General features: G+C 39.6%; 1 protein-coding gene across 1 annotated transcript in view; it reads right to left on the bottom strand.

Annotated features, from left to right (window-relative positions):
• The window catches only part of ZRANB3 (zinc finger RANBP2-type containing 3), a 319849-nt gene that overhangs the window by 184111 nt on the left and 108650 nt on the right, over nucleotides 1–27088 (bottom strand). Inside the window, exon 3 of the mRNA XM_010367383.2 lies at nucleotides 3761–3779. Coding sequence (XP_010365685.2) covers nucleotides 3761–3779 — 19 coding nt within the window. The remainder of the gene's footprint in view (nucleotides 1–3760; nucleotides 3780–27088) is intronic.

Below are 27088 nucleotides of genomic sequence, written 5' to 3'. Positions count from 1 at the left end.
GCAAGAGAAGAAAAGCAATATTAGAAAATAGAATGAAGGTTAAACCAGAGTTCATAGAATTTACATATATACAAGTTCTTTTTACTTCAGCACATTTAATTTATTAACTTTCATCCACAGTGACATGGTAAGATTCCATGAAAATGGCACTCCAACTCTACCACTAAATAGATTATTAGTGGTTATGAGCTGTGATCTTAAGTCTTGTACGCCATTCTGTTTATTTCTATGGCCTGATTCTTATATTCATGTATAAAGTTGAGAATTTTTTCTTAATCAACATAATTAATAAAATATAACATCATAAACCCTGTCAAGTCAAATAGGTGTAAAATAATGGGTCTTCAAAAATTCTGGTGAAAAGAGAGAAGTAATTAAGTAATTATGATGGACAGAAAAGTGGAAGTTTTTTAAGTACTGAGGAAATATTAAACAGATTTTGACATTTATTCAATTAAAAAGTAAGAATGGTTTTGAAAGAAGATGACAACATGTGAATTAGTCAAATGTGAAAAGTGCTATGTAATTGTAACTAACAAGAAATGGAAAAGCAATTTGTACGATGGGAAGACTCCTGCTGGCTAAGGGTTCATGAACTCTGCATACTCGTTAACTGATGTTAACTGAGGATAACGGTTTGTTAGAGAATGTAAGAGTTAAGAAGGTGTATTAGTCTGTTCTCACACTGCCAATAAAGACATACCCGAGTCTGGGTAATTTATAAAGGAAAGGGGTTTAATTCACGGTTCCAACACATGGCTAGGGAGGCTTCACAATCATGGTGGAAGGCAAAAGAGGAGCAAAGTCATATCTTCGATACTGCAACATGCAAGACAGCGTGTGCAGGGGAACTCCCATTTATAAAACCATCAGATCTCATGAGACTTACTACCACGAGAACAGCACGGGAGAAACCCACCCCCATGATTCAACTATCCTCCACTGGGTCACCCCTCCTATCACACGTGGGAATTATGGGAGCTATAATTCAAGATGAGATTTGTATGGGGACACAGCCAAACCGTATCAGAAGGGTTATGGTGCAGATCAAGTGTTTATCTCAATCCATGGTGAATTCCATAGATTTAAGGCCCATCTAAATTTCTACAACATCAAAGCGAGGACCAAAGTACCAATGGTGTACCATAACTGCTAAGATTTTCCACCATGACTTACTTGTGGAAATCATAAAGGATACTGTTTGTTACCTTTTATAATATATTTTCTGTGGACATAAAACTGGTCTGTTTGGAAAAAAAATTATATACATACATATACATATATGACATATATTTTCTATACTTGTATATTATGTAAGAGGAAATACGGCTAGTCGTGAGGTTTTGGAGAATGAGTTCACATTTCTATTTGTTGAAAACATATTCAGGGACTAAAAACATTTAAGTCTCTTTCAGTCATTTAGACTTTCAAATTAATTTTTTTTTTTTTTTTGAGACGGAGTCTCGCTCTGTCGCCTGGGCTGGAGTGCAGTGGCTGGATCTCAGCTCACTGCAAGCTCTGCCTCCCAGGTTTACGCCATTCTCCTGCCTCAGCCTCCCGAGTAGCTGGGACTACAGGCACCCGCCACCTTGCCCGGCTAGTTTTTTGTATATTTTAGTAGAGACGGGGTTTCACCGTGTTAGCCAGGATGGTCTCGATCTCCTGACCTCGTGATCCGCCCGTCTCGGCCTCCCAAAGTGCTGGGATTACAGGCTTGAGCCACCGCGCCCGGCCCTGACTTTCAAATTAATTATGAAGAGCCGTTTAGAGTTCATCCTGTTTTAGGCCAGGCACAGTGGCTCACGCCTATAATCCCAGCACTTGGGGAGACTGAGGCGGGCAGATCACCTGAGGTCAGGAGATTGAGACCATCCTGGCTAACACAGTGAAACCTTGTCTCTACTAAAATTACAAAAAATTAGCTGGGCGTAGTGGCAGGCACCTGTAGTCCCAGCTACTCGGGAGGCCGAGGCAAGAGAATGGCATGAACCCGGGACGTGAAACTTGCAGTGAGCCTAGATTGCGCCACTGCACTCCAGTCTGGGCGACAGAGCAAGACTCCGGCTCAAAAAACAAAGAACAAAAGAATTCATCCTGTTTCAAAAGAAAAATTTATGTTTATTGTTTCCCAAATGTCTATGTCTTGTTTCTCCAATTATATTGCTAAGTTCTTCACTGGCAATGACTCTTTTTCTAACTCTAACATCTAGTCTAAATAAATGCCTATTGAACGAATGAAGAGTTCAAACTAAAAAATTAGGTAATTATAAATCAGCATGAACTATGAACCCCTATATCCACATTTCTATATAGGACTCATGTTATTCCTTAAGGAAATCCTTGAATTCTCTATTCATGTTTTTCCTTAAAAAGAGACTACAGGCCGGGCATGGTGGCTCATGCCTGTAATCCTAGCACTTTGGGAGGCTGAGGTGGGTGGATCACGAGGTCAAGAGATGGAAACCATCTTGGCCAAAATGGTGAAACCCTTTCTCTACTAAAAGTACAAAAATTAGCTGGGCGTGCTGGTGGGTGCCTGTAGTCTCAGCTACTCGGGAGGCTGAGGCAGAAGAATTGCTTGAACTCTCGAGGCGGAGGTTGCAGTGAGCCGAGATCGTGCCATTGCACTCCAACCTGGGCGACACAGCCAGATTCTGTCTTTTAAAAAAAAAAAAAAAGGGGGGGGGGACTACAGAGATAAGCCATTGGTGGGAGTCTACATGTAAGCAAAACTAAATCACAATTAATTGGGAGAATTTTTTGATGATTCCACTTCTATTTTTTAACAATTCAGTTTCCATTTCCTTCATTTCTAATATATTTTGAAAAGTGTATGTTTTGCTGTTATTGTTTTTTTTTTTTCCTTCTTTTTGAGATGGAGTCTCACTCTGTGCCCAAGCTGGAGGCAGTGGTGCGATCTTGGCTCACTGCAAGCTCTGCCTCCTGGGTTCACACCATTCTCCTGCCTCAGCCTCCAGAGTAACTGGGACTACCGGCGCCCGCCACCACACCTGGCTAATTTTTTGTATTTTTAGTATAGATGGGGTTTCACCACGTTAGCCAGGATGGTCTCAAACTCCTGACCTCGTGATCCACCCGCCTCTGCCTCCCAAAGTGTTGGGATTACAGGCATGAGCCACCAAGCCCAGCCATTTTGCTGTTATTCTTAAAGACATAATGAGAAACAGCAACGTATTTCTCAAAGTGTTGTTAAAAATTAGAACTTATATTGATTTATATTACTCTGAGAATGTACACAAAGAATATCATAGTTCATGTAACAAGAGCCTCCATTTCAGAGAGAAAACATGAATAGAGATACATATAAGCACATGTCATTTAAATGTATCAAACTGTTGAGTGATAATAAAATACCATTTCAGCACTACCTTTCAAACTCATAGGAAACAAGTAACAATAACCTTTAGCTTTTAAGCAAGTACCACTATAACAGAAAAGCTTTTTGGGCAGGCTGCATTTCAAAGCTCATTCCTGCATCCTAGGTAACAATTTGGGGTCACTAATGTTAATATTAACATATGTATCAGGTGCATGTCTTGCAAACACACACACACAAACACACACATTCATTCATTCTCATTCTCTCTCCCCTCCCTTCTCACCCTCCCATCGTTCTCTCTCTCCCCATTCCCATATATAGACATACAGTTGTATGGAGCAAGAGTACATGTAAAATAGTAGACACCAAAAACTAGCTGTGTAATCTTATAAAAGACATAAAAACCATTGAAACACTTACTTCATCAGCAACCATACACCTGGAAAAAATTAAAAAAAAATTAATTATCAAAGTGAACTTTTTTTTTTTTTTTTTTTTTTTTTGAGACGGAGTCTCACTGTGTCACCAGGCTGGAGTGCAGTGGCGGGATCTTGGCTCACTGCAATTTCCATCTCTCGGGTTCAAGTGATTCTCCTGCCTCAGCCTCCTGAGTACCTGGGACTACAGGTGCGTGCCACCACGCCCATCTAATTTTTGTATTTTTAGTAGAGATGGGGTTTCACCATGTTGCTCAGGATGGTATTGATCTCTTGACCTCGTGTTCTGCTCACCTCAGCCTCCCAAAGTGCTGGGATTACAGGTGTGAGCAACCGTGCCCGGCCAAAGTGAACCATTTTTTTATTTTTTTTTTTATTTTATTTTTTTTTGAGACGGAGTCTCGCTCTGTCGCCCAGGCTAGAGTGCAGTGGCCGGGTTCCCGCCATTCTCCTGCCTCAGCCTCCCGAGGAGCTGGGACCACAGGCGCCCGCTACCTCGCCCGGCTAAAAGTGAACCATTTTTAAAGTTCTGATTAAGTAGCTTGCCACAAAATAGTTTATAAATACTCAAGTAGTAAGCCAGAGAGAGGTGTTTATAAGTATGAGAACATGGGTCAGTGCTGATTTTATATGACTCTCCAGCTGCCAAAGGCATATGGCTATGTGGGAGTGTTAGAGCTTCAGATATGCTGTTCCCACAGCCTGCCCATAAAGATAGCTACAATGACCCTTCAAAAATGTGAGTAAAGTGGTAAGTGATTCTACCAATGACCACCCTCCTCATCCTTAAACCTTAAGATTGGTCTTCTCTATAAAGAGAAGAATGCTGCATTAAAATGTAAGAAAATAAGTGTGAATTACATATTAGCATAAGTTAAACACATAACTACATATGCTGTAGTATATCTGCTAAGCCTACCTTTAAGCTGAGTTTTTATTTATTTATTTATTTATTTTTTGAGATGGAGTCTTGCTCTGTCACCCAGGTTGGAATGCAGTGGCGTGATCGTGATCTCCACTCACTGCAAGCTCTGCCTCCTGGGTTCACACCATTCTCCTGCCTCAACCTCCCGAGTACCTGGGACTACAAGCGCCTGCCACCACGCCTGGCTAATTTTTTGTAGTTTTAGTAGAGACGGGGTTTCACCGTGTTAGCCAGGATGGTCTTGATCTCCTGACCTCGTGATCCGCCCACCTCAGCCTCCCAAAGTGCTGGATTCCAGGCGTGAGCCACCGCGCCCAGTCGCTGAGTTTTTGTTTCTATTACTTTGCTAAACTTTCTTTTCTCAGTTCTTCCTTATTAACCTATAGAAACAAATTCTATGCAATGAGAATTGAGGATGGGGCATAAACTCAAGTATAAAGTAGCAGAAAAACAAAGGGCAAAAGGAAAGAATAGCAGGCATGGTCAGGATCACCGGGTGTTCCTTTGAGATAGCAAACATATGATAAGGGGGAAAACCAATCCCTTAACTGAGGATATTTCCAGACAACCTAAAAAAAGTGCTGGAATATTAAAAAAAATTGGCAAAAGGCCAGGTACAGTGGCTCATGCCTGTTATCCCAGTGGCTCAGGAGGGTGAGGCAGGAGGATAGATTGAGGCCAGGAATTGGAAGCCACACTGAGCTGTGATTGTCCCACTGTACTCCAGCCTGGACAACAGAGGGAGACCCTATCTCTAAAACAAAGCAAAACAAAACTTAAAAAAAAAAAAGGGGCAGGAAAAAAACTACTTTTTCTATTTTATTCTTCCTTTATTACCAGTAGTCTTGACATTATATAATCTTATAAGATTTATTTCTCTATATAAAATACAAATTATGGCCGGGCATGGTGAACTTCCCAGCACTTTGGGAAGGCGAGGAGAGTGGATCACCTGAGGTCAGGAGTACGAGACCAGCCTGGGCAACATGGCGAAACCCCGTCTGTACTAAAAATAAAACATTAGCCAGGTGTGATGGCGCGCCCCTATAGTCCCAGCTACTTGAGAGGCTGAGGCAGGAGAAACGCTTGAACCCGGGAGGCAGAGGTTGCAGTGAGCCAAGATCATGGCACTGCACTCCAGCTTGGGCAACAGAGTGAGATTCCGTCTCAAAACGACAATAACAACAACAACAACAACAACAACAACAACCAATTAAGCATTTGGAGTAAATATATAACCAAGGAATACATTACAGTTAAATGAAAATGAAATTTCATTATTCAAAAAATTTCATTATTCGGTCAGCTTACTGAACAAATATGTTTTTTGGTGTCTTTGTTTTGAGACAGTCTCCCTTTGTCACTTAGGCTAGAGGGCAGTGGCACGATCACGGCTCACTGCAGTCTTGACCTGTAATGATCCTTCCACCTCAGCCTCCAAAGTAGCTGGGACTACAGGTGTGTGCCACCACACCTAGCTAATTTTTTATTTGTAGAGACAGGGTTTCACTATGTTGTTCAGGTTGGTCTAGAACTCCTGGACTCATGTGATCCACCCACCTAGGCCTCCCAAACAGCTGGGATTATAGGCATAAGCCACTGCACCGGGCCCCAGTAAATATCTTTATAAAAAATAAAATTCAAATACTTTAATGGAAACTTAAAACATTTGTAAGAGTAAAAAATTTATTACATTCTTTGTAAACAAGTCGAGAGACTAGAAAACTAAAAAGCAATACTTGGAAAAACATGATTTTTTTTTTCCAGGAAGATTCATGTATAGATTTCAAAGCAAAACAAGAACATTAATTTTTTTTTAAGATGATCATTATTGACAGCTAAATAAATAGACTGGAAGATGCAGTACATGGATTATCTCAAAGCACAGAACAGGAAGCTAAATAAATGGAAATACTGAAGGAATAGAAAGACTTGAAGATAGTCCCAGAAGACCTATTTTACGAAATATAGGTGTTCAAAAAGAGAAAAGCACCAGATGGAGGAGAGGTAACAATTAAGTAAATAATAAAGGAAAATTTCTCTGGGCTAGCTTTTAGTGGATAAGTGAAAAGGGAAACCAAGTTTCAGGATGGATTAAAGAGAAAAGACAAGCATCTATTATACCCTTGTAAAATTCATTAATTTTACAAAAAAAGAAAAAATCTTATAAGTATCCAGAAAGAAAGAACAATTATCCATAAAGGGAAAACTAGGACAGGTACTGGACTAATCATCAACTCTAGAAGCTAGAATACAATGCAACAGGATCTAAACTAACTGAAACAAAAAGCAGCAGAAGTCATGAATCTTTTTTTTTCAGATGGAGTCTCACTCTGTTGTTCTGGCTGCAGTGCAATGGCATGATCTCGGCTCACTGAAATCTCTGCCTCCCGGGTTCAAGCGATTCTCCTGCCTCAGCCTCCCGAGTAGCTGGGATTATAGGTGCCCGCCACCATGCCCAGCTAATTTTTTTTCTTTTTTTTTTTTTTTTTAGTAGAGACGGGGTTTCACTACAGTGGCCAGGCTGGTCTCAAACTCCTGATCTCATGATCTGCCCACCTTGGCCTCCCAAAGTGCTGGGATTACAGGCGTGAGCCACCGTGCCCAGCCTAGAAGTTATGAATCTTATACTCAGCCGAGATACCCCCGATTTGTTATGGGATGGCAAAAAGATGTTTGAGGCTATTCAAGATTACCAAAATTACATCACTAAAGCAAACTATCTCAGTAAAAATACTTGAGAAAATAACCAAACAATAAAAACATCTTAACATAGATTCAAGATAGGAGAAAATGAAAGGGAATGTGGTAAGCAATGAAGCTTGATATGTGATAATTTAGTGGACCACATATATTCTAAATAAAGACTCTAGAAACAGAAGGGACATAATCCAAAAATCTGAATATGCAAAACTGAAGGGAGGTAAGGAGATGGGAAGCTGAAATTATTCTAAAGCAAAACAGATGATATTTTCGTCAAGGGACTAGCTGTGATCACCTAGGAAGGAAGAGTATAGAGACAAGGGAGGAGGAAAAGGGGAGCTTATATAGAGGAAAAAACTCTATATAAATGGGTATAGAGTTTCAGATTTACTAGATGAAAAAGTTGTTAACTATACCTTACATAATAAGGTATAGTTAACACTACTATACTGTAAAATTAAAATGGTTAAGGTAGTAAATTTTACATTGTGTTTTTTTACCACAACGCAAAAAAAGCCTTGGAGAACTACAACGAGAGGTCAAGAGAGGGGAAGAATCCAGCAAAAGAGAATGAGAAGGAATGTCCAGTTATGTAAAAGATACTAAGCTGGGTGTAGTGGCTTATGTCCATAATCCCAGTGCTTTGGGAGGCTGAGGCAGGATTGCTTGAATGGAGGACTGAGATCAGCCTGGACAACATAGCATGACCCTATCTCTACAAAAAAAAAAAAAAAGTACACTCTTCACAGAAACAGAAAACACAACTCTAAAATTTATATGGAACCACAAAAGACCCAGAATAGCCAAAGCCATCCTGAGCAAAAAGAACAAAACTGGAGGAATCACATTACCTGACTTCAAATTGTACTACAGAGCTACTGTCACCAGCAAGGTACTAGCACAAATACAGACAGACACACAGACCAAAGGAACAGAATAGAGAACCCAGAAACAAATCCATACATGTACAGTGAACTCATTTTGGACAAAGCTGTCAAAAACATATACTGGGAGAAAGGACAGTCTCTTCAATAAATGGTGCTGGAAAACTGGATATTCACATGCAGAAGAATTAAACCAGACCCCTATCTCTCGCCATAAACAAAAATCAAATCAAAATGGATTAAAGACTTAAATCTAAGACCTCAATCATGAAACTACTACAAGGAAACACTGAGGTGATGCTCCAGGACACAAGAATGGGCAAAGTTTTCTTTTTTTCTTTTTTTTTTTTTTTGAGACACAGTTTCACTCTGTCACCCAGGCTGGAGTGCAGTGGTGCAATCTTGGCTCACTACAACCCCTGCCTCCCACGTTCAAGTGATTCTCATGCCTCAGCCTCCCGAGTAGCTAGGACTACAGGTGCACATCGCCACACCCATCTAATTTTTGTGTTTTTAGTAGAGACGCGGTTTCACCATTTTGGCCAGGCTGATTTCAAACTCCTGACCTCAAATGATCACCTGCCTCGGCCTCCCAAATTGCTGGGATTACAGGGGTGAACCACGGTGCCTGGCTGGGCAAAGGTTTCTTGAGTAATATCCCACAAACACAGGCAACCAATTAAAATGGACAAATGGGAGCATATCAAGTTAAAATGCTTCTGCACACAAAAGGAAACAATCCACAAAGTAAAGAGACAACCCATAGTATGGGAGAAAATATTTGCAAACGATCCATCTGACAAGGGATTAATAACCAGAATAAAGAAGAAGCTCAAATAACTCTTCAGGAAAAAAATCTAATAATCCAATTTTTTAAATGGACAAAAGATGGTATTTTTCAAAGGAAGACAAAGGGCAAACAGTTATATGAAAATGTGCTCAACATCGCTGATCATCGGAGAAATGCAAATCAAAACTATAATGAGATATCATCTCACCCCAGTTAAAATGAAAGGCAACAACAAATGCTGACAGGGATATGGAGAAAAGGGAACACTTGTACACTGCTGGTGGGAATGTAAATTAGTATAGCCACTATGGGGAACAATTTGGAGGTTCCTCACAAAAACTAAAAGTAGAGCTTCTATCTGATCCAGCAATCCTACTGCTAGGTATATACCCAAAGGGAAGGAAATTAGTATACCAAAAGATATCTGTACTCCCATGTTTATTGCAGCACTATTCACAATAGCCAAGATTTGGAAACAACCTATATGTCCATCAACAGATGAAAAGATAAATGTGGTACATATACACAATGGAGTACTATTCACCATAAAAAAGAATGAGATCCTGTCATTTGCAACAACATAGGTGGAACTAGAGATCATTATATTACGTGAAATAAGCCAGGCACAGAAAGACAAACTTTGCATTCTCACTTATGTGTGGGAACCCAAAATTAAGACAATTGAACTCATGGAGATAGAGAATAGAATGATGGTTATTAGAGGCTGGGAAGGGTAGTGGTGGGGTTGGGGGAAAGTTGGGATGGTTAATGGGTAAATAAAAATAGAATGAATAATATCTAGTATTCGATAGCACAATGGGGTGACTACAGTCAATAATAATTTAATTGTACATTTAAAAATAATTAAAAGAGTATAATTGGATTGTTTGTAACATAAACAATAAATGCTTGAGGTGATACATCTGCTTATTATGCATTGTATGCCTGTATCAAAATAGCTCATGTACCCCATAAATATATACACTTACTCTGTACCCACAAAACCAAAAAAGAAAAAATTTTAAATTAAAAAATATTTGCCAGCTGTGTTATCTACGCCTGTAGTCTCAGCTACTCGGGATGCTGAGGCAGGAGGATCCCTTGAGCCCAGGAGGTTGAGTCTATAGTGAGCAATTATTATCATGCTACTGTGTTCCAGTATGGGCAACAGAGTGAGACTGCATCTAAAAAAACAAACAAAAACAAACCAGCAAAACCAAGAGACTGGACAAGGTGGTTCGTGACTATAACCCTAGCACTTTGGTAAGCTGAGGTGGGAGGATCACTTTAGTGTACCAATTTGAGACAAGCCTGGGCAACATAGCAAGACCTCCTCTCCGCTAAAAATAAAAATAAAAAACTAGGCAAGTGTGGTGGTGTGTGCCTCTAGCCCCAGCTACTTGGGAGACTGAGGTAGGAGAACTCCTTGAGCCCAGGAGGTTTAATCTACAGTGAGGCATGACCGTACTACTGCACTTCAGGTCGGGCAACAGAGCCAGATCCTGTCTCAAAAAAAAAAAAAAAAAAAAAATAGAAAAGGAAAAGAAAAACCTTTTATTTTCACTTTAGGATGGGTGTATCCTGTTGAATAAATATGAAAGATTTCTATTATAGTTAAAGATGGCATTTGAACATGCTCATGTAGCTCCCCTTCTTCTTAAAACTTTTAAACCAGAAATCTTGCTTAATTTCTTCAGCCAAGAACCCATTTCTAATTTAAGTTATTTTAGCAGGAGGGCTACTAAAAGTAACCATTGTTTCCATTGGCAACTGTGAATACATGCTAGGGATACAGTGGGTTTCCATGCCTGCTTTCCATTCTGGAAATGTCCTGTTTGCTGCGCTTTCAATAAGATATAGTATTCTGCTGCTTTTATAGCCCTAGATCAAGAGGAATGCTGGAAGTTACCATATAACCCTTTCTCTTACCTTTCCTCCCCCGAGACATATACACGGAGGAGACACATACTTAGGGTCATTGTCTGCACATGTAGCAGAAGTGGCTGTTTCTCCCTATCTTGCACATTTATGAATTTCATATATTTGGAAAATTGCAGCAATAAGGATCATGTCCATTTGCTCTCCATATTTTACATGCCTGTTCTTTTTTTTATTTTTATTTTTTATTTATTTTTTTGAGATGGAGTCTCGCTCTGTCGCCCAGGCTGGAGTGCAGTGGCGTGATCTCGGCTCACTGCAAGCTCTGCCTCCCTGGTTCACGCCATTCTCCTGCCTCAGCCTCCCAAGTAGCTGGGACTACAGGTGCCTGCCACCACACCTGGCTAATTTTTTTGTTTTTGTTTTTTTTTTTGTATTTTTGTTTTTTGTATTTTTAGTAGAGACAGGGTTTCACCGTGTTAGCCAGGATGGTCTCAATCTCCTGACCTCGTGATCTGCCGGCCTCAGCCTCCCAAAGTGCTGGAATTACAGGTGTGAGCCACCACACCTGGCCCTACATGCCTGTTCTTAATTTCATCTACTAGCTTCTGACTCTTGACTTCCACTGTTAAAGGTATCAAGCCTTGTGCTGCACATTTCACTGCATTTTTTTTTTGCCTTTACTCTTTTTTTCTACCTCCTTTGAACAAACAAAAACTATTTCTTTTGTCACTTTTTTTTTACTGATCAGTTCTCCTTGGATTTCTGTGTAAACTGGTTTTCATATACCTATCCAACTAATTATTTTCCCTAAGTGATGACAACCACCTAATCACACTGTGTTCGGTGCACTTGTTAAATCTTTGGCTTGTCATAGTTGTATGATTTGCAAATGGACTATGCCTAGGCTAGAAGATAATTCTGGAGAAGATATAGGTTTTAAAAGACATTTCACTGATTTACTTGAATGGCCATACACGTACACGAACCAACAGTAAAAAGGCACAATAGAATATATAGTGAAACGTTTCTCTTCACCCTGTCACCTGGTCTCCCAGCTCCCCAGGCCCCTTCCCAGAAGCAACCTCTGGACCTAATTTCTTATGTTTCCTTCTAGAAGTCTACTTATTTATAAGCATATTTGAATTATAGATCAGAAATACAGTGTTTTAAAACTGCAACCTCAGATAGTCTTAAAGTGTACATCCAATGGGTGGCAACATATTAAGTATGCCACCGACAAAAATTCACAGGTTTTTAAAACATGAACTATGTTATAGGAAATAAGATCACAGGCTCAAGGTTTAGAGTAAGACTCACTAAGCTGCACCCTGGAAGGAATAAGGGTGAACACATATAAACTGGAGGGTTTTTTTTACATTGTCTTTTTACAGGCATGCTACTTATACTCTTAAGAGAGGGGCATACAAGGTTAGACAGCAGATTCTCTTTAGGCACGTTAACTCACAACATGATGACAAAAATGAAAAATGTCTAGTATTGTTACTAAACATACTTAGTATTGCTTAGTATTCTATGTTGTTCACTTATAACTGCGTTGAGTGCTGTTTGTAAGGAATGCCAATAACATGCTTTTGAATGAGAAAGATCTCGGTACGTGGTCACGGGGAAGGGACAAAACACAATGTTCTATCAATTCGAGACTACCATTTCTGTAACTGGTGATCTCCATGTCATTGTAGCTCTTTCAGTGTATAGGGCCTAATTTGTTTTTCAAAAAGGTTTTTGTATTTTTCTCAATTTTGAACTTAGGACTTTGAATTTATTCCTATTAAATTACATCCCGGCTGGGCGTGGTGGCTCATGCCTGTAATCCCAGCACTTTGGAAGGCCGAGGCAGGCGGATCATGAGGTCAAGAGTTTGAAACCAGCCTGGCCAACATAGTGAAAACCCATCTCTACTGAGAATACAAAAATTAGCCAAGCGTTGAAGCAGGCACCTATAATCCCAGCTACTCGGAAGGCTGAGGCAGAAGAATTGCTTGAACCTGGTAGGAAGAGGTTGCAGTGAGCCAAGATCACACCACTGCACGCCAGCCTGGGCAACAGAGCAAGACTTCATCTCAAAAATAGTAATAATAAAAATAAATAAATAAATAAATAACATCCTATTGGCATGGACTCCACGAGTTCACTCTTCTGATAAATCCATATTTTGTTTCTTCATCCAGTTTTTTTGTTTTTTTTCTCTAGATGGAGTCTTGCTCTGTTGCCCAGGTTGGAGTGCAATGGCACGATCTCAGCTCACTGCAACCTCTGCCTCTTGGGTTCAAGTGATTCTCCTGCCTCAGCCTCCCAAGTAGCTGGGATTACAGGCACACATCACCATGCCCGGCTAATTTTTTGTATTTTTAGTAGAGATGGCGTTTCACCATGTTGGCCAGGCTGGTCTCCAACTCCTGACCTCATGATCTGCCCACCTCGGCCTCATCTAGTCTTAATAGAAGGTTGTATGTATCAAACTAAAGTCATAACTTTTGGCACTGTACCAGAAACTTTCTTTAGGTCACTAATTCTTAAAAGGTTGTTCACCAATATATTCTAAGGCAGGGGTTGGCAAGTTTTTTCTGATGGTAAATATTTCAGGCTTTACAGGTCATGCATGCAATGTCTGTCACAACTACTCAACTCTGTTCTTATACCAGAAAAGCAGCCAATGACAACACATAAATGAATGAGCAGGGTTGTGTTCCAACAAAACTTTATTTATAAACATAATTGGTGGGCCTGGTTTGGCCTATGGACAATAATTTATGAACTTGTAAGGAACTCAAATTTTCTTTGTTAACTGTTAAGTCACTTAGATTAAATTCCAAAATATATTACCGTAAGTATATTCTGGGTCATCTGAACAACTACTTTAAAATCAGGCATATGTACATTTAGTGGTCCCTTTTGCATTTAGGATTAAATGAGAAATCCCTCCCCATTTACCTATATTAAATACTTCTTATTGCAGAATGCTGAGTAAATAGAGGTTTTTACAATAGTTGGACTTAGGGAAGTGTGGAATTGAGACATCACCTGGTACATGGGGGTGCACGCATGGAGAACATCATACTCATGAGGGAACTGATTTCTTTTAGCTTTTAAAATTTAAACTTGAATTATCAGTAATTATGAGAGCAAATATGAAGCATTTTTCTTTCCCTGATTGCAGACATAGTTAGATACCTACTTGATAGAGATTTCAGTAACACCCCAAAGCTGATGTGATCTTTATGTGATGAAGATGGCTATAGTGCTTCCAAATCACCCCTGATTAAAAATGGTCTTAGAATTTGTGGTAGAGCTAGCTGCTGCTTTTCCAAAATCCCTTCTCCCCTTCCCCCTCACTAACACACCCTGTGGGTGGGGGGGCCTGTGGTGAACTGAACCTATCCTTTTCCAATCTTTTTCAACTAGGTGTGGTTTTATGACAAAATGTGGCCAATGAGGCCTTAGTCAACATCACTAGGTGGTGATTCTGGGAAAGCTTGTGAATATAGGGTCGGACTCAGTTGGCACATGCCGTTTTTTCCTCTTCTTTCTTCCTTTCCTCTTCATCAAGCAATGATGCCAAATCTCGAACTGTAATAGCTACCTTGTGATCTACCAGGCAGAAAAGGACAAGAAGATTGGAAAGATGTAGCTCTAAAATCCTGTTAACTGCAGGAGAAAATAGTCCAATATATTTTAGCTATTATTATTGCAGCTGAACTCAATTCCTCATCATTAAAAAAGGAAGTGTAGGATATGAATAAACTTTAAATATTTAAGAGACATGAGGCTATTAGTTTTGGCCATAAAACCTCAACAGCATCAATTTAGCATCTGCCAAATAATACTATTATACTAATAATATACTAATAATATAATACTAACAATAATATTGTTAACTGAACTGTTTTTATTTTGTCTTATTTATATTTAATTTTGAAAATTTGTTCATATTTTGAAAATATTTCCTAAAAGCTGTAAGCATATGAAATTTTTTAACGTAGTTTTCGTTTGTATATATTTAACATGACACAAAAATTTTAAGTAAACGATGAGGCTTTTGGAAAATATTTTTCCTTTGAAATGACTTCAGTGATTAATCACATATGAGGACTGCTCCAGAGTTATGCATTAATCTTGATTTGAGGCAATGTCTTTCTTAATGTAACCTTTATTGCATATACACGTGTTAGTCCATTCTTTCTTTTTTTTTTTTTTTTGAGATGGAGTCTCACTCTGTCACCCAGGCTGGAGTGCGGTGGTGCCATCTTGGCTCATTGCAACCTCCGGCTCCCAGGTTCAAGCAATTCTCCTGCCTCAGCCTCCCGAGTATCTGGGACTACAGGCGCCCACCACCATGTCCAGCTAATTTTTTGTATTTTTAGTAGAGAAGGGGATTCACTGTGTTAGCCAGGATGGTCTCGATCTCCGGACTTCATGATCCGCCCACCTCAGCCTCCCAATGTGCTGGGATTACAGACGTGAGCAACTGACTGCACCCAGCCTTTCTTTTTTTTTTTTTTTAAGACAGAGTTTCGCTCTCATCACCCAGGCTGGAGTGCAACAGCGCGATCTTGGCTCACTGCAACCTCTGCCTCCTGGGTTCAAGTGATTCTCCTGCCTCAGTCTCCTGAGTAGCTGGGATTACAGGTGCGTGCTACTATGCCCAGCTAATTACACCCAGCTAATTTTTGTATTTTTAGTAGAGACGGGGGTTTCACCATGTTGGTCAGACTGGTCTCGAACTCCTGACCTCAGGTGATCTACCCGCCTCAGCCTCCCAAAGTGCTGGGATTACAGGCATGAGCCACCACACCCGGCCAGTCCGTTCTTTCTCAATGTAATCTTTATTGCATAATACACATGTAGTAGGTCATTCTTCCATTGCTATAAAGAAATACCTGAGGCTCAGTAATTTATAAAGAAAAGAGGTTTAATTGGCTCATGGTTCTACAGGCAGTACAATAAGTGTGGTGTTGGCATCTGCTTCTGGTGAGGGCCATAGGAAACTTACAATCATAGTGGAAGATGAAGGAGGAGCAGACGCATCATAAGGCAAATGTAGGAGCAAGAGAATGAGTGGGGAGGTGTCACACACTTTCAAACAACCAGGTCTCACAGAACTCACTATTGCGAGGAAAGCACCAAGCTATTCATCAGTGATCCACCCTCATGATCCAAACATCTCCCACCAGGCCTTAACTCTAACATTGGGGATTACATTTCAACATGAAATCTGGAGAAGATATCCAAACTAAATCACCGCATAGAGAGAATTAAAAACAAAAAACACATGATCATCTTCATAGATGCTGAGAAAGCATTTGATAAAATCCAACATCCCTTTATGATAAAAAAAAAAAAACTCTCAACAAATTAGGCATCAGGGATATACCTCAAAATAATAAGAGCCATCTATGACAAACCCACAGCCAACATCATACTGAATGGGGAAAAGCTGAAAGTGTTCCACCAAAAAACTGGAACGAGACTAATATGTCTACTCTCACCACTCCTATTCAACACAGAACTGGAAGTCCTAGCCAGAGGAAGAGAAAAAAATAGAAAGCATCCAAATAGAAAAAGAGCAACTCAAATCATCTTTGTTCATTGATGACATGATTTTATACCTAGAAAACCCTAAAGATCCCTCCAAAAGACTCTTAGACCTGATAAACAACTTCAGTTAAGTTTCAGGATACAAAATCAACATACAAAAACCAGTAGCATTTCTATATACCAATAATGTTCAAGCTGAGAGTCAAATAAAGACTTCAATCCCATTTACAATAGGCACACATAAAAAATAAAATATCTAGGAATACACTTAACTAAGGAGGTGAAAAGAAAGATCTCTATAAGGAGAACTTTGTATGAAACACCAATGAAAGAACTCATAGATGATACAAACAAATGGAAAAACATCTCATGCTCATAGATACAAAGAATCGATATCATTAAAATGGCCATACTGCCTAAAGCAAAGTACAGATTCAATGCTATTCCTATCAAACTACCAATGGTATTCTTCACAGGACTAGAGAAAACGATTTTAAAATTAATATTGAATCAAAAAAGAGCCCCAACACCCCAGGTAATTCTAAGTAAAAAGAACAAAGCTGGAGGCATCACACTACCCAACTTCAAACTACACAACAGGGCTACAGTAACCAAAACAGCATGGTATTAGTACAAAAACAGACTCATAGACCAATGGAACAGGATAGAGAGCCCTGAAATAAGACCACACAACTACAACCACCTAATCTTTGACAAAGCTGACAAAAACAAGCAATGGGGAAAGGACTCTATATTCAATAAATGGTACTGGGGTAACTGTATAGCCATATGCAGAAGAATGAAACTGGAACCCTACATATCACCATATATAAAAATTAACTCAAGATGGTTTAAATACTCCAATGTAAGACCTCAAACTATAAAATTACTAGAAGAAAATCAAGGGAAATCTCTTCTGGACACTGGACTTGGCAAAGAATTTATGACTAAGACCTCAAAAGTAAATGCAACAAAACAAAAAATAGGCAAATAGGACTTGCACAGCAAAAGAAACAATCAACAGAGTAAACAGATGACCTACAGAATGGGAGAAAACAGATGACCTACAGAATGGGAGAAAAACTATGCATCTGAAAAAGAACCAATATCTAGACTCTATAAGGAACTGGAACGAATCAACAAGGAGAAACAACCCCATTGAAAAGTGGGCAAAGGACATGAACAGACACTTCTCAAAAGACATACAAGTCGCCAACAAATATGAAAAAATGCTCAACATCACTATCATTGGACAAATGCAAATTGAAACCACAATAAGATACCATCTCACATCAGTCAGAATGGCTATCATTAAGAAGTCAAAAAATAGGCCAGGTGTGGTGGCTCACACCTGTAATCCCAGCACTTTGGGAGGCCAATGTGGGCAGACTGCTTGAGTCTAAGAGTTCAAGACCAGCCTAGGTAACATGGTGAAACCCCATCTCTATTAAAACTACAAAAAGTTAGCTGGGCATGATAGTGCACACCTGTAGTCACAGCTACTTGGGGGGCTGAGGTGGGAAGATTGTGTGAGCCCCAGAGGTTGAGGCTGCGATGAGCCCTGATCATGCCACTGCACATCAACCTGGGTGCCAGAGTGAGACCCTATCTCAAAAAAAAAGAAAAAAAAATAACAGATACTGGCAAGAATATGAAGAAAAGAAACACTTATACACTGCTGAGCGGGGAGGTGGGTGTAAATTAGTTCAACCCCGATGGAAAGCAGTAAGGAGTTTTCTCACAGAACTAAAAATAGAATTGCCAGTTCAGAAATCCTACTACTGGGTATTTATCCATAGCAAAATAAATTGTTTTATCAAGAAGACACCTGCACTCATATATTTATCACAGCACTATTTACAATACCAAAGTCATGGAATCAACCTAAGTGTCCACCAACAGGGGATTGAGAAAAGAAAATTTAGTATATATACACCATGGAATACTACCACAACAGAGAACAAAATAATGTCCTTTGCAACAACATGCATGCAACTAGAGACCATTATCCTAATGGCTACTGAAATTAAAATAACACAGAAGCAGAAAATCAAATACCTCATGTTCTCACTTACAAGTGGGAGCTGATCAATGGGTATACACGTAAACATAAAGATGAACAAGGACACTGGGGATTCCAAAAGGGGGTAGAGGCAAAGGGGGGCAAGGGTTGAAAAACTATATATTGAGCATGTTCACTATTTGGGTGATAGGTTCACCAGAAGCCCAAATCATCCCATTATGCAATATACTTGTGTACCAAACCTATACATGTACCCCTCTGAATCTGTAATTTTTAAAAAAGAAGTGACTGCGCCCTTCTTCTGCCTCTGAAAAAACCTATACCATAACATCAATAACATTTGGTACACTTGTTTATATGATTATCTCTCGCTTAACCTAAGGGCTTAGCACTGTACTTGATGCTCAAAAGTATGTTTTGCGAATGACTAAATAAATAATAATGTGTATTTGATGGCTACTGAAATTGAAAAATAATTTTTGATATATACTTGCTCTAACCTCTACAGGTCCACAATATAGAGACTATAACAGAAACGCTCAGGTTTTCCTAGTATATAATTCAATAAATCAAAACAACTAGACTAAATATGGGCTAGATACGGGCTGCTTCACTTACAGCTGATGAGTAGACAAAACGTTGGTGTCACATTATATTCTAAGAGAGGCACTCAGTTTCTAACAAAACTGTTTCACTTATTCCTCCATCTATCAACACTTAGGTATCAATTATATCCACATATTTATTAATGAAGTACTTTCAATATTGTAAGTCATTTTTACTACTTATAAAATCATTATAGACTAAATCAAGCAGACCTGGCTTACTTTTTTTGCTTTTTTATATAAAACATATTTTTGAGGGGCGGAGCAAGATGGCCAAATAGGAACAGCTCCAGTCTCCAACTCCCCGCGCAAGCGACACAGAAGACCGGTGATTTCTGCATTTTCAACTGAGGTACTGGGGTCATCTCACTGGGGAGTGCCGGACAATCGGTGCTGGTCAGCTGCTGCAGCCCTACGAGTGAGAGCTGAAGCAGGGCGAGGCATTGCCTCACCTGGGAAGCGCAAGGGGGAAGGGAATCCCTTTTCCTAGCCAGGCGAACTGAGTCACACAACACCTGGAAAATCGGGTAATTCCCACCCCAATACTGCGCTTTAAGCAAAGGGGCACACCAGGAGATTATACCAACACCTGGCCGGGAGGGTACCACGCCCACGGAGCCTCCCTCATTGCTAGCACAGCAGTCTGCGATCTAACCGAAACGGCAGCAGCGAGGCTGGGGGAGGGGTGCCCGCCATTGCTGAGGCTTAAGTAGGTAAACAAAGCCGCTGGGAAGCTCGAACTGGGTGGAGCTCACAGCAGCTCAAGGAAACCTGCCTGTCTCTGTACACTCCACCTCTGGGGACAGGGCACAGCTAAAAAACAACAGGGGAAGCAGCAGAGGCCAGTGCAGACCCGAACGACTCTGTCTGACAGCTTTGAAGAGAGCAGTGGATCTCCCAACACGGAGGTTGAGATCTGAGAATGGACAGACTGCCTGTTCAAGTGGGTCCCGGACCCCTGAGTAGCCTAACTGGGAGACATCCCCCACTAGGGGCAGTCTGACACCCCACACCTCACAGGGTGGAGTACACCCCTGAGAGGAAGCTTCCAAAGTAAGAATCAGACAGGTACACTTGCTGTTCAGCAATATTCTATCTTCTGCAACCTCTGCTGCTGATACCCAGGCAAACAGGGTCTGGAGTGGACCTCAAGCAATCTCCAACAGACCTACAGCTGAGGGTCCTGAATATTAGAAGGAAAACTACCAAACAGAGAGAACACCTACCAAAACCCCATCAGTACGTCACCATGATCAAAGACCAGAGGCAGATAAAACCACAAAGATGGGGATGAAGCAGGGCAGAAAAGCTGGAAATTCAAAAAATAAGAGCGCATCTCCCCCTGCAAAGGAGCACAGCTCATCGCTAGCAATGGATCGAAGCTGGTCAGAGAATGACTTTGACGAGATGAAAGAAGAAGGCTTCAGTCCATCAAACTTCTCAGAGCTAAAGGAGGAATTACGTACCCAGCGCAAAGAAACTAAAAATCTTGAAAAAAGAGTGGAAGAATTGACAGCTAGACTAATTAATGCAGAGAAGGTCATAAATGAAATGACAGAGATGAAAACCATGACACGAGAAATACGTGACAAATGCACAAGCTTCAGTAACCGACTTGATCAACTGGAAGAAAGAGTATCAGCGATTGAAGATCAAATGAATGAAATGAAGCGAGAAGAGAAACCAAAAGAAAAAAGAAGAAAAAGAAATGAACAAAGCCTGCAAGAAGTATGGGATTATGTAAAAAGACCAAATCTACGTCTGATTGGGGTGCCTGAAAGTGAGGGGGAAAATGGAACCAAGTTGGAAAGCACTCTTCAGGATATCATCCAGGAGAACTTCCCCAACCTAGTAGGGCAGGCCAACATTCAAATTCAGGAAATACAGAGAATGCCACAAAGATACTCCTCGAGAAGATCAACTCCAAGACACATAATTGCCAGATTCACCAAAGTTGAAATGAAGGAAAAAATCTTAAGGGCAGCCAGAGAGAAAGGTCGGGTTACCCACAAAGGGAAGCCCATCAGACTAACAGCAGACCTCTCGGCAGAAACTCTACAAGCCAGAAGAGAGTGGGGGCCAATATTCAACATTCTTAAAGAAAAGAATTTTCAACCCAGAATTTCATATCCAGCCAAACCAAGTTTCATCAGTGAAGGAGAAATAAAATCCTTTACAGATAAGCAAATGCTTAGAGATTTTGTAACCACCAGGCCTGCCTTACAAGAGACCGTGAAGGAAGCCCTAAACATGGAATGGAACAACCGGTACCAGCCATTGCAAAAACATGCCAAAATGTAAAGACCATCGAGGCTAGGAAGAAACTTCATCAACTAACGAGCAAAATAACCAGTTAATATCATAATGGCAGGATCAAGTACACACATAACAATATTAACCTTAAATGTTAATGGACTAAATGCTCCAATTAAAAGACACAGACTGGCAAACTGGATAAAGAGTCAAGACCCATCAGTCTGCTGTATTCAGGAGACCCATCTCACATGCAGAGACATACATAGGCTCAAAATAAAGGGATGGAGGAAGATCTACCAAGCAAATGGAGAACAAAAAAAAGCAGGGGTTGCAATCCTAGTCTCTGATAAAATAGACTTTAAACCATCAAAGATCAAAAGAGACAAAGAAGGCCATTACATAATGGTAAAGGGATCAAATCAACAGGAAGAGCTAACTATCCGAAATATATATGCACCCAATACAGGAGCACCCAAATTCATAAAGCAAGTCCTTAGAGACTTAAAAAGAGACTTGGACTCCCATACAATAATAATGGGAGACTTTAACACCCCACTGTCAACATTAGACAGATCAACAAGACAGAAAGTTAACAAGGATATCCAGGAATTGAACTCATCTCTGCACCAAGCAGACCTAATAGACATCTATAGAACTCTCCACCCCAAATCAACAGAATATACATTCTTCTCAGCACAACATCTCAATTATTCCAAAATTGACCACATAATTGGAAGTAAAGCACTCCTCAGCAAATGTACAAGAACAGAAATTATAACAAACTGTCTCTCAGACCACAGTGCAATCAAACTAGAACTCAGGACTAAGAAACTCAATCAAAACCGCTCAACTACATGGAAACTGAACGACCTGCTCCTGAATGACTACTGGGTACATAACGAAATGAAGGCAGAAATAAAGATGTTCTTTGAAACCAATGAGAACAAAGATACAACATACCAGAATCTCTGGGACACATTTAAAGCAGTGTGTAGAGGGAAATTTATAGCACTAAATGCCCACAAGAGAAAGCTGGAAAGATCTAAAATTGACACTCTAACATCACAATTAAAAGAACTGGAGAAGCAAGAGCAAACACATTCAAAAGCTAGCAGAAGGCAAGAAATAACTAAGATCAGAGCGGAACTGAAGGAGATAGAGACACAAAAAACCCTCCAAAAAATCAATGAATCGAGGAGTTGGTTTTTTGAAAAGATCAACAAAATTGACAGACCGCTAGCAAGACTAATAAAGAAGAAAAGAAAGAAGAATCAAATACACGCAATAAAAAATGATAAAAGGGATATCACCACGGACCCCACAGAAATACAAACTACTATCAGAGAATACTATAAACACCTCTACGCAAATCAACTAGAAAATCTAGAGGAAATGGATAATTTCCTGGACACTTACACTCTTCCAAGACGAAACCAGGAAGAAGTTGAATCCCTGAATAGACCAATAGCAGGCTCTGAAATTGAGGCAATAATTAATAGCCTACCAACCAAAAAAAGTCCAGGACCAGATGGATTCACAGCTGAATTCTACCAGAGGTACAAAGAGGAGCTGGTACCATTCCTTCTGAAACTATTCCAATCAATAGAAAAAGAGGGAATCCTCCCTAACTCATTTTATGAGGCCAACATCATCCTGATACCAAAGACTGGCAGAGACACAACAAAAGAAGAGAATTTTAGACCAATATCCCTGATGAACATCGATGCAAAAATCCTCAATAAAATACTGGCAAACCAAATCCAGCCGCACATCAAAAAGCTTATCTACCATGATCAAGTGGGCTTCATCCCTGGGATGCAAGGCTGGTTCCACATTCGCAAATCAATAAACGTAATCCAGCATATAAACAGAACCAAAGACAAGAACCACATGATTATCTCAATAGATGCAGAAAAGGCTTTTGACAAAATTCAACAGCCCTTCATGCTAAAAACGCTCAATAAATTCGGTATTGATGGAACGTACCTCAAAATAATAAGAACTATTTATGACAAACCCACAGCCAATATCATACTGAACGGGCAAAAACTGGAAAAATTCCTTTTGAAAACTGGCACAAGACAGGGATGCCCTCTCTCACCACTTCTATTCAACATAGTGTTGGAAGTTCTGGCTAGGGCAATCAGGCAAGAGAAAGAAATCAAGGGTATCCAGTTAGGAAAAGAAGAAGTCAAATTGTCCCTGTTTGCAGATGACATGACTGTATATTTAGAAAACCCCATTGTCTCAGCCCAAAATCTCCTTAACCTGATAAGCAACTTCAGCAAAGTCTCAGGATACAAAATTGATGTGCAAAAATCACAAGCATTCTTATACACCAATAACAGACAAACAGAGAGCCAAATCATGAATGAACTTCCATTCACAATTGCTTCAAAGAGAATAAAATACCTAGGAATCCAACCTACAAGGGATGTCAAGGACCTCTTCAAGGAGAACTACAAACCACTGCTCAGTGAAATAAAAGAGGACACTAACAGATGGAAGAACATACCATGCTCATGGATAGGAAGAATCAATATCGTGAAAATGGCCACACTGCCCAAGGTTATTTATAGATTCAATGCCATCCCCATCAAGCTACCAATGAGTTTCTTCACAGACTTGGAAAAAACTGCTTTAAAGTTCATATGGAACCAAAAAAGAGCCCGCATTGCCAAGACAATCCTAAGTCATAAGAACAAAGCTGGAGGCATCACGCTACCTGACTTCAAACTATACTACAAGGCTACAGTAACCAAAACAGCATGGTACTGCTACCAAAACAGAGATATAAACCAATGGAACAGAACAGAATCCTCAGAAATAATACCACACATCTACAGCCATCTGATCTTTGACAAACCTGAGAGAAACAAGAAATGGGGAAAGGACTCCCTATTTAATAAATGGTGCTGGGAAAATTGGCTAGCCATAAGTAGAAAGCTGAAACTGGATCCTTTCCTTACTCCTTATACGAAAATTAATTCAAGATGGATTAGAGACTTAAATGTTAGACCTAATACCATAAAAACCCTAGAAGAAAACCTAGGTAGTACCATTCAGGACATAGGCAAGGGCAAGGACTTCATGTCTAAAACACCAAAAGCAACGGCAGCAAAAGCCAAAACTGACAAATGCGATATGATTAAACTAAAGAGCTTCTGCACAGCAAAAGAAACTACCATCAGAGTGAACAGGCAACCTACAGAATGGGAGAAAATTTTTGCAATCTACTCATCTGACAAAGGGCTAATATCCACAATCTACAAAGAACTCACACAAATTTACAAGAAAAAAACAAACAACCCCATCAAAAAGTGGGCAAAGGATATGAACAGACATTTCTCAAAAGAAGACATTCATACAGCCAACAGACACATGAAAAAATGCTCATCATCACTCGCCATCAGAGAAATGCAAATCAAAACCACAATGAGATACCATCTCACACCAGTTAGAATGGCAATCATTAAAAAGTCAGGAAACAACAGGTGCTGGAGAGGATGTGGAGAAATAGGAACACTTTTACACTGTTGGTGGGATTATAAACTAGTTCAACCATTATGGAAAACAGTATGGCGATTCCTCAAGGATCTAGATCGAGATGTACCATATGACCCAGCCATCCCACTACTGGGTATATACCCAAAGGATTATAAATCATGCTGCTATAAAGACACATGCACACGTATGTTTATTGCGGCACTATTCACAATAGCAAAGACTTGGAATCAACCCAAATGTCCATCTGTGACAGAATGGATTAAGAAAATATGGCACATATACACCATGGAATATTATGCAGCCATTAAAAAGGATGAGTTTGCATCCTTTGTAGGGACATGGATGCAGCTGGAAACCATCATTCTTAGCAAACAGTCACAAGAACAGAAAACCAAACACCACAGGTTCTCACTCATAGGTGGGAACTGAACAATGACAGCACTTGGACTTGGAAAGGGGAACATCACACATCGGGGCCTATCATGGGGAGGGGAAGGGGGGATTGATTGCATTGGGAGTTATACCTGATATAAATGACGAATTGATGGGTGCTGACGAGTTGATGGGTGCAGCACACCAACATGGCACAAGTATACATATGTAACAAACCTGCACGTTATACACATGTACCCTAGAACTTAAAGTATAATAATTAAAAAAAACATATTTTTGTTTTTAACTCCAAAATATTCTAATAAATATTATCTAATTAAGCCCTAAAAATTTTCTACTAGTTCCTGCAGACATAATCAAGTTTTTTGATCTGCAGTTTTATGAACAAATAATTGTGTAAAAGCTAATGTGTGAAATAATGGCTCAGTGGGAATTATTATACATCTTGAAAATAATAAATTCTCTCAAAATAGCTGAGGTATACCTTTTTTTCAAACCATCTAGTAAGATGTAGAGACTATTTCCTGTTTTATTCTTTATTAGTGAAAGTTATAGGGTAATTTTCTGCTAATGGAGTCAGACTAATGAAGCATAATATTTTCAAGATATTATCAAGCACTAGAGACTAGTTCAATTTTTTTAAAGCTTATGAACAGAAAAGGCAGCTCTTTTTAAAAATTCATTAGGTTTTTAGAATACACAAGGATTTATTTGTATTACCCTAGATCTCTTACGTACCCTGAAACTATTACAAGCTTTTATGTCTTTCCTGTATATTACTGATGTTTCATAATGGGTAAAAAGAACTAAAACAAAACAAAACAAAACACTGAATGTTATTTTAAATAGTTTTTCAAAGTTATAACATACGCAGCAAATACGGGCTGCTTCACCTAAAGCTTTTCTCCTCTTCCTTCCCTGTTAAGAGACCTTAGAACTTTTTGGATATATCCTTCCATGTGCTTCTGAACATTGCTGAGTAAGGATATGATGTCTGAAGGTGCTAAGGATGACAAAGTAGAAAGATGATATGAATAGGCCAGCGAATTAACCAATCCTAGATCCATCCCACTCTTGTTATGTGTTATGTGATCTCTGTAGTGATTAATCCATTTTGAGTTGTATTTCTGTTATTGTACAACATCCTAATTCAAAGTGTTTATACAACCAGGTTTTAAGGCCAATCACATTTCCTTCAGTTTATAATGGCTAAATTTGAAGCTACTATCCTCTGCAACTTCCTTATATCTGTTGCCAACATTTATTTACTGACAACAGCAATAAAGATTTTATGATACTTTTCCATTTACAAACTACTGTCTTTCCTCATCTCATCACAGCTTGGTTTACTTTTCACAAAAACACTTGTATATATATGATATATACATCTTATATAAAATCTAAAATGTACACAAAAGGTACATATGTATGGAGAGAGAGTTAAAGGTACATATATATGTATATGGAGAGACAGCATGTTAAAGTTTTCAGAATCAAAACAAATTCAGTTGTGTTAAAAACCCTACCAAAGGCAAAACCTAACAGAGCCAGGGAAGGCTGTGAAGGGAGGTTGTAATAATTTCAAGGTACATTTTCACAAAAACACATGAGACTAGGAAACTGAGTACAGAGATCTAGGGTATTTACAATTAAATGCTTGTTAACAAGAGCTTTAAGCTTTTACAGAAATGCAACAGACTAATTTGATATGCAACCAAGATAAAGTCAGCCCTCTATTTCCACAGGTTTTGTATCTGTGGATTCAACCAACCATAGATCAAAAATATT

Source organism: Rhinopithecus roxellana, chromosome 14 (genome assembly GCF_007565055.1).
Source record: "Rhinopithecus roxellana isolate Shanxi Qingling chromosome 14, ASM756505v1, whole genome shotgun sequence".
NCBI classification, from domain to species: domain Eukaryota; kingdom Metazoa; phylum Chordata; class Mammalia; order Primates; family Cercopithecidae; genus Rhinopithecus; species Rhinopithecus roxellana.
This window is presented reverse-complemented; position numbering and strand designations above follow the sequence as displayed.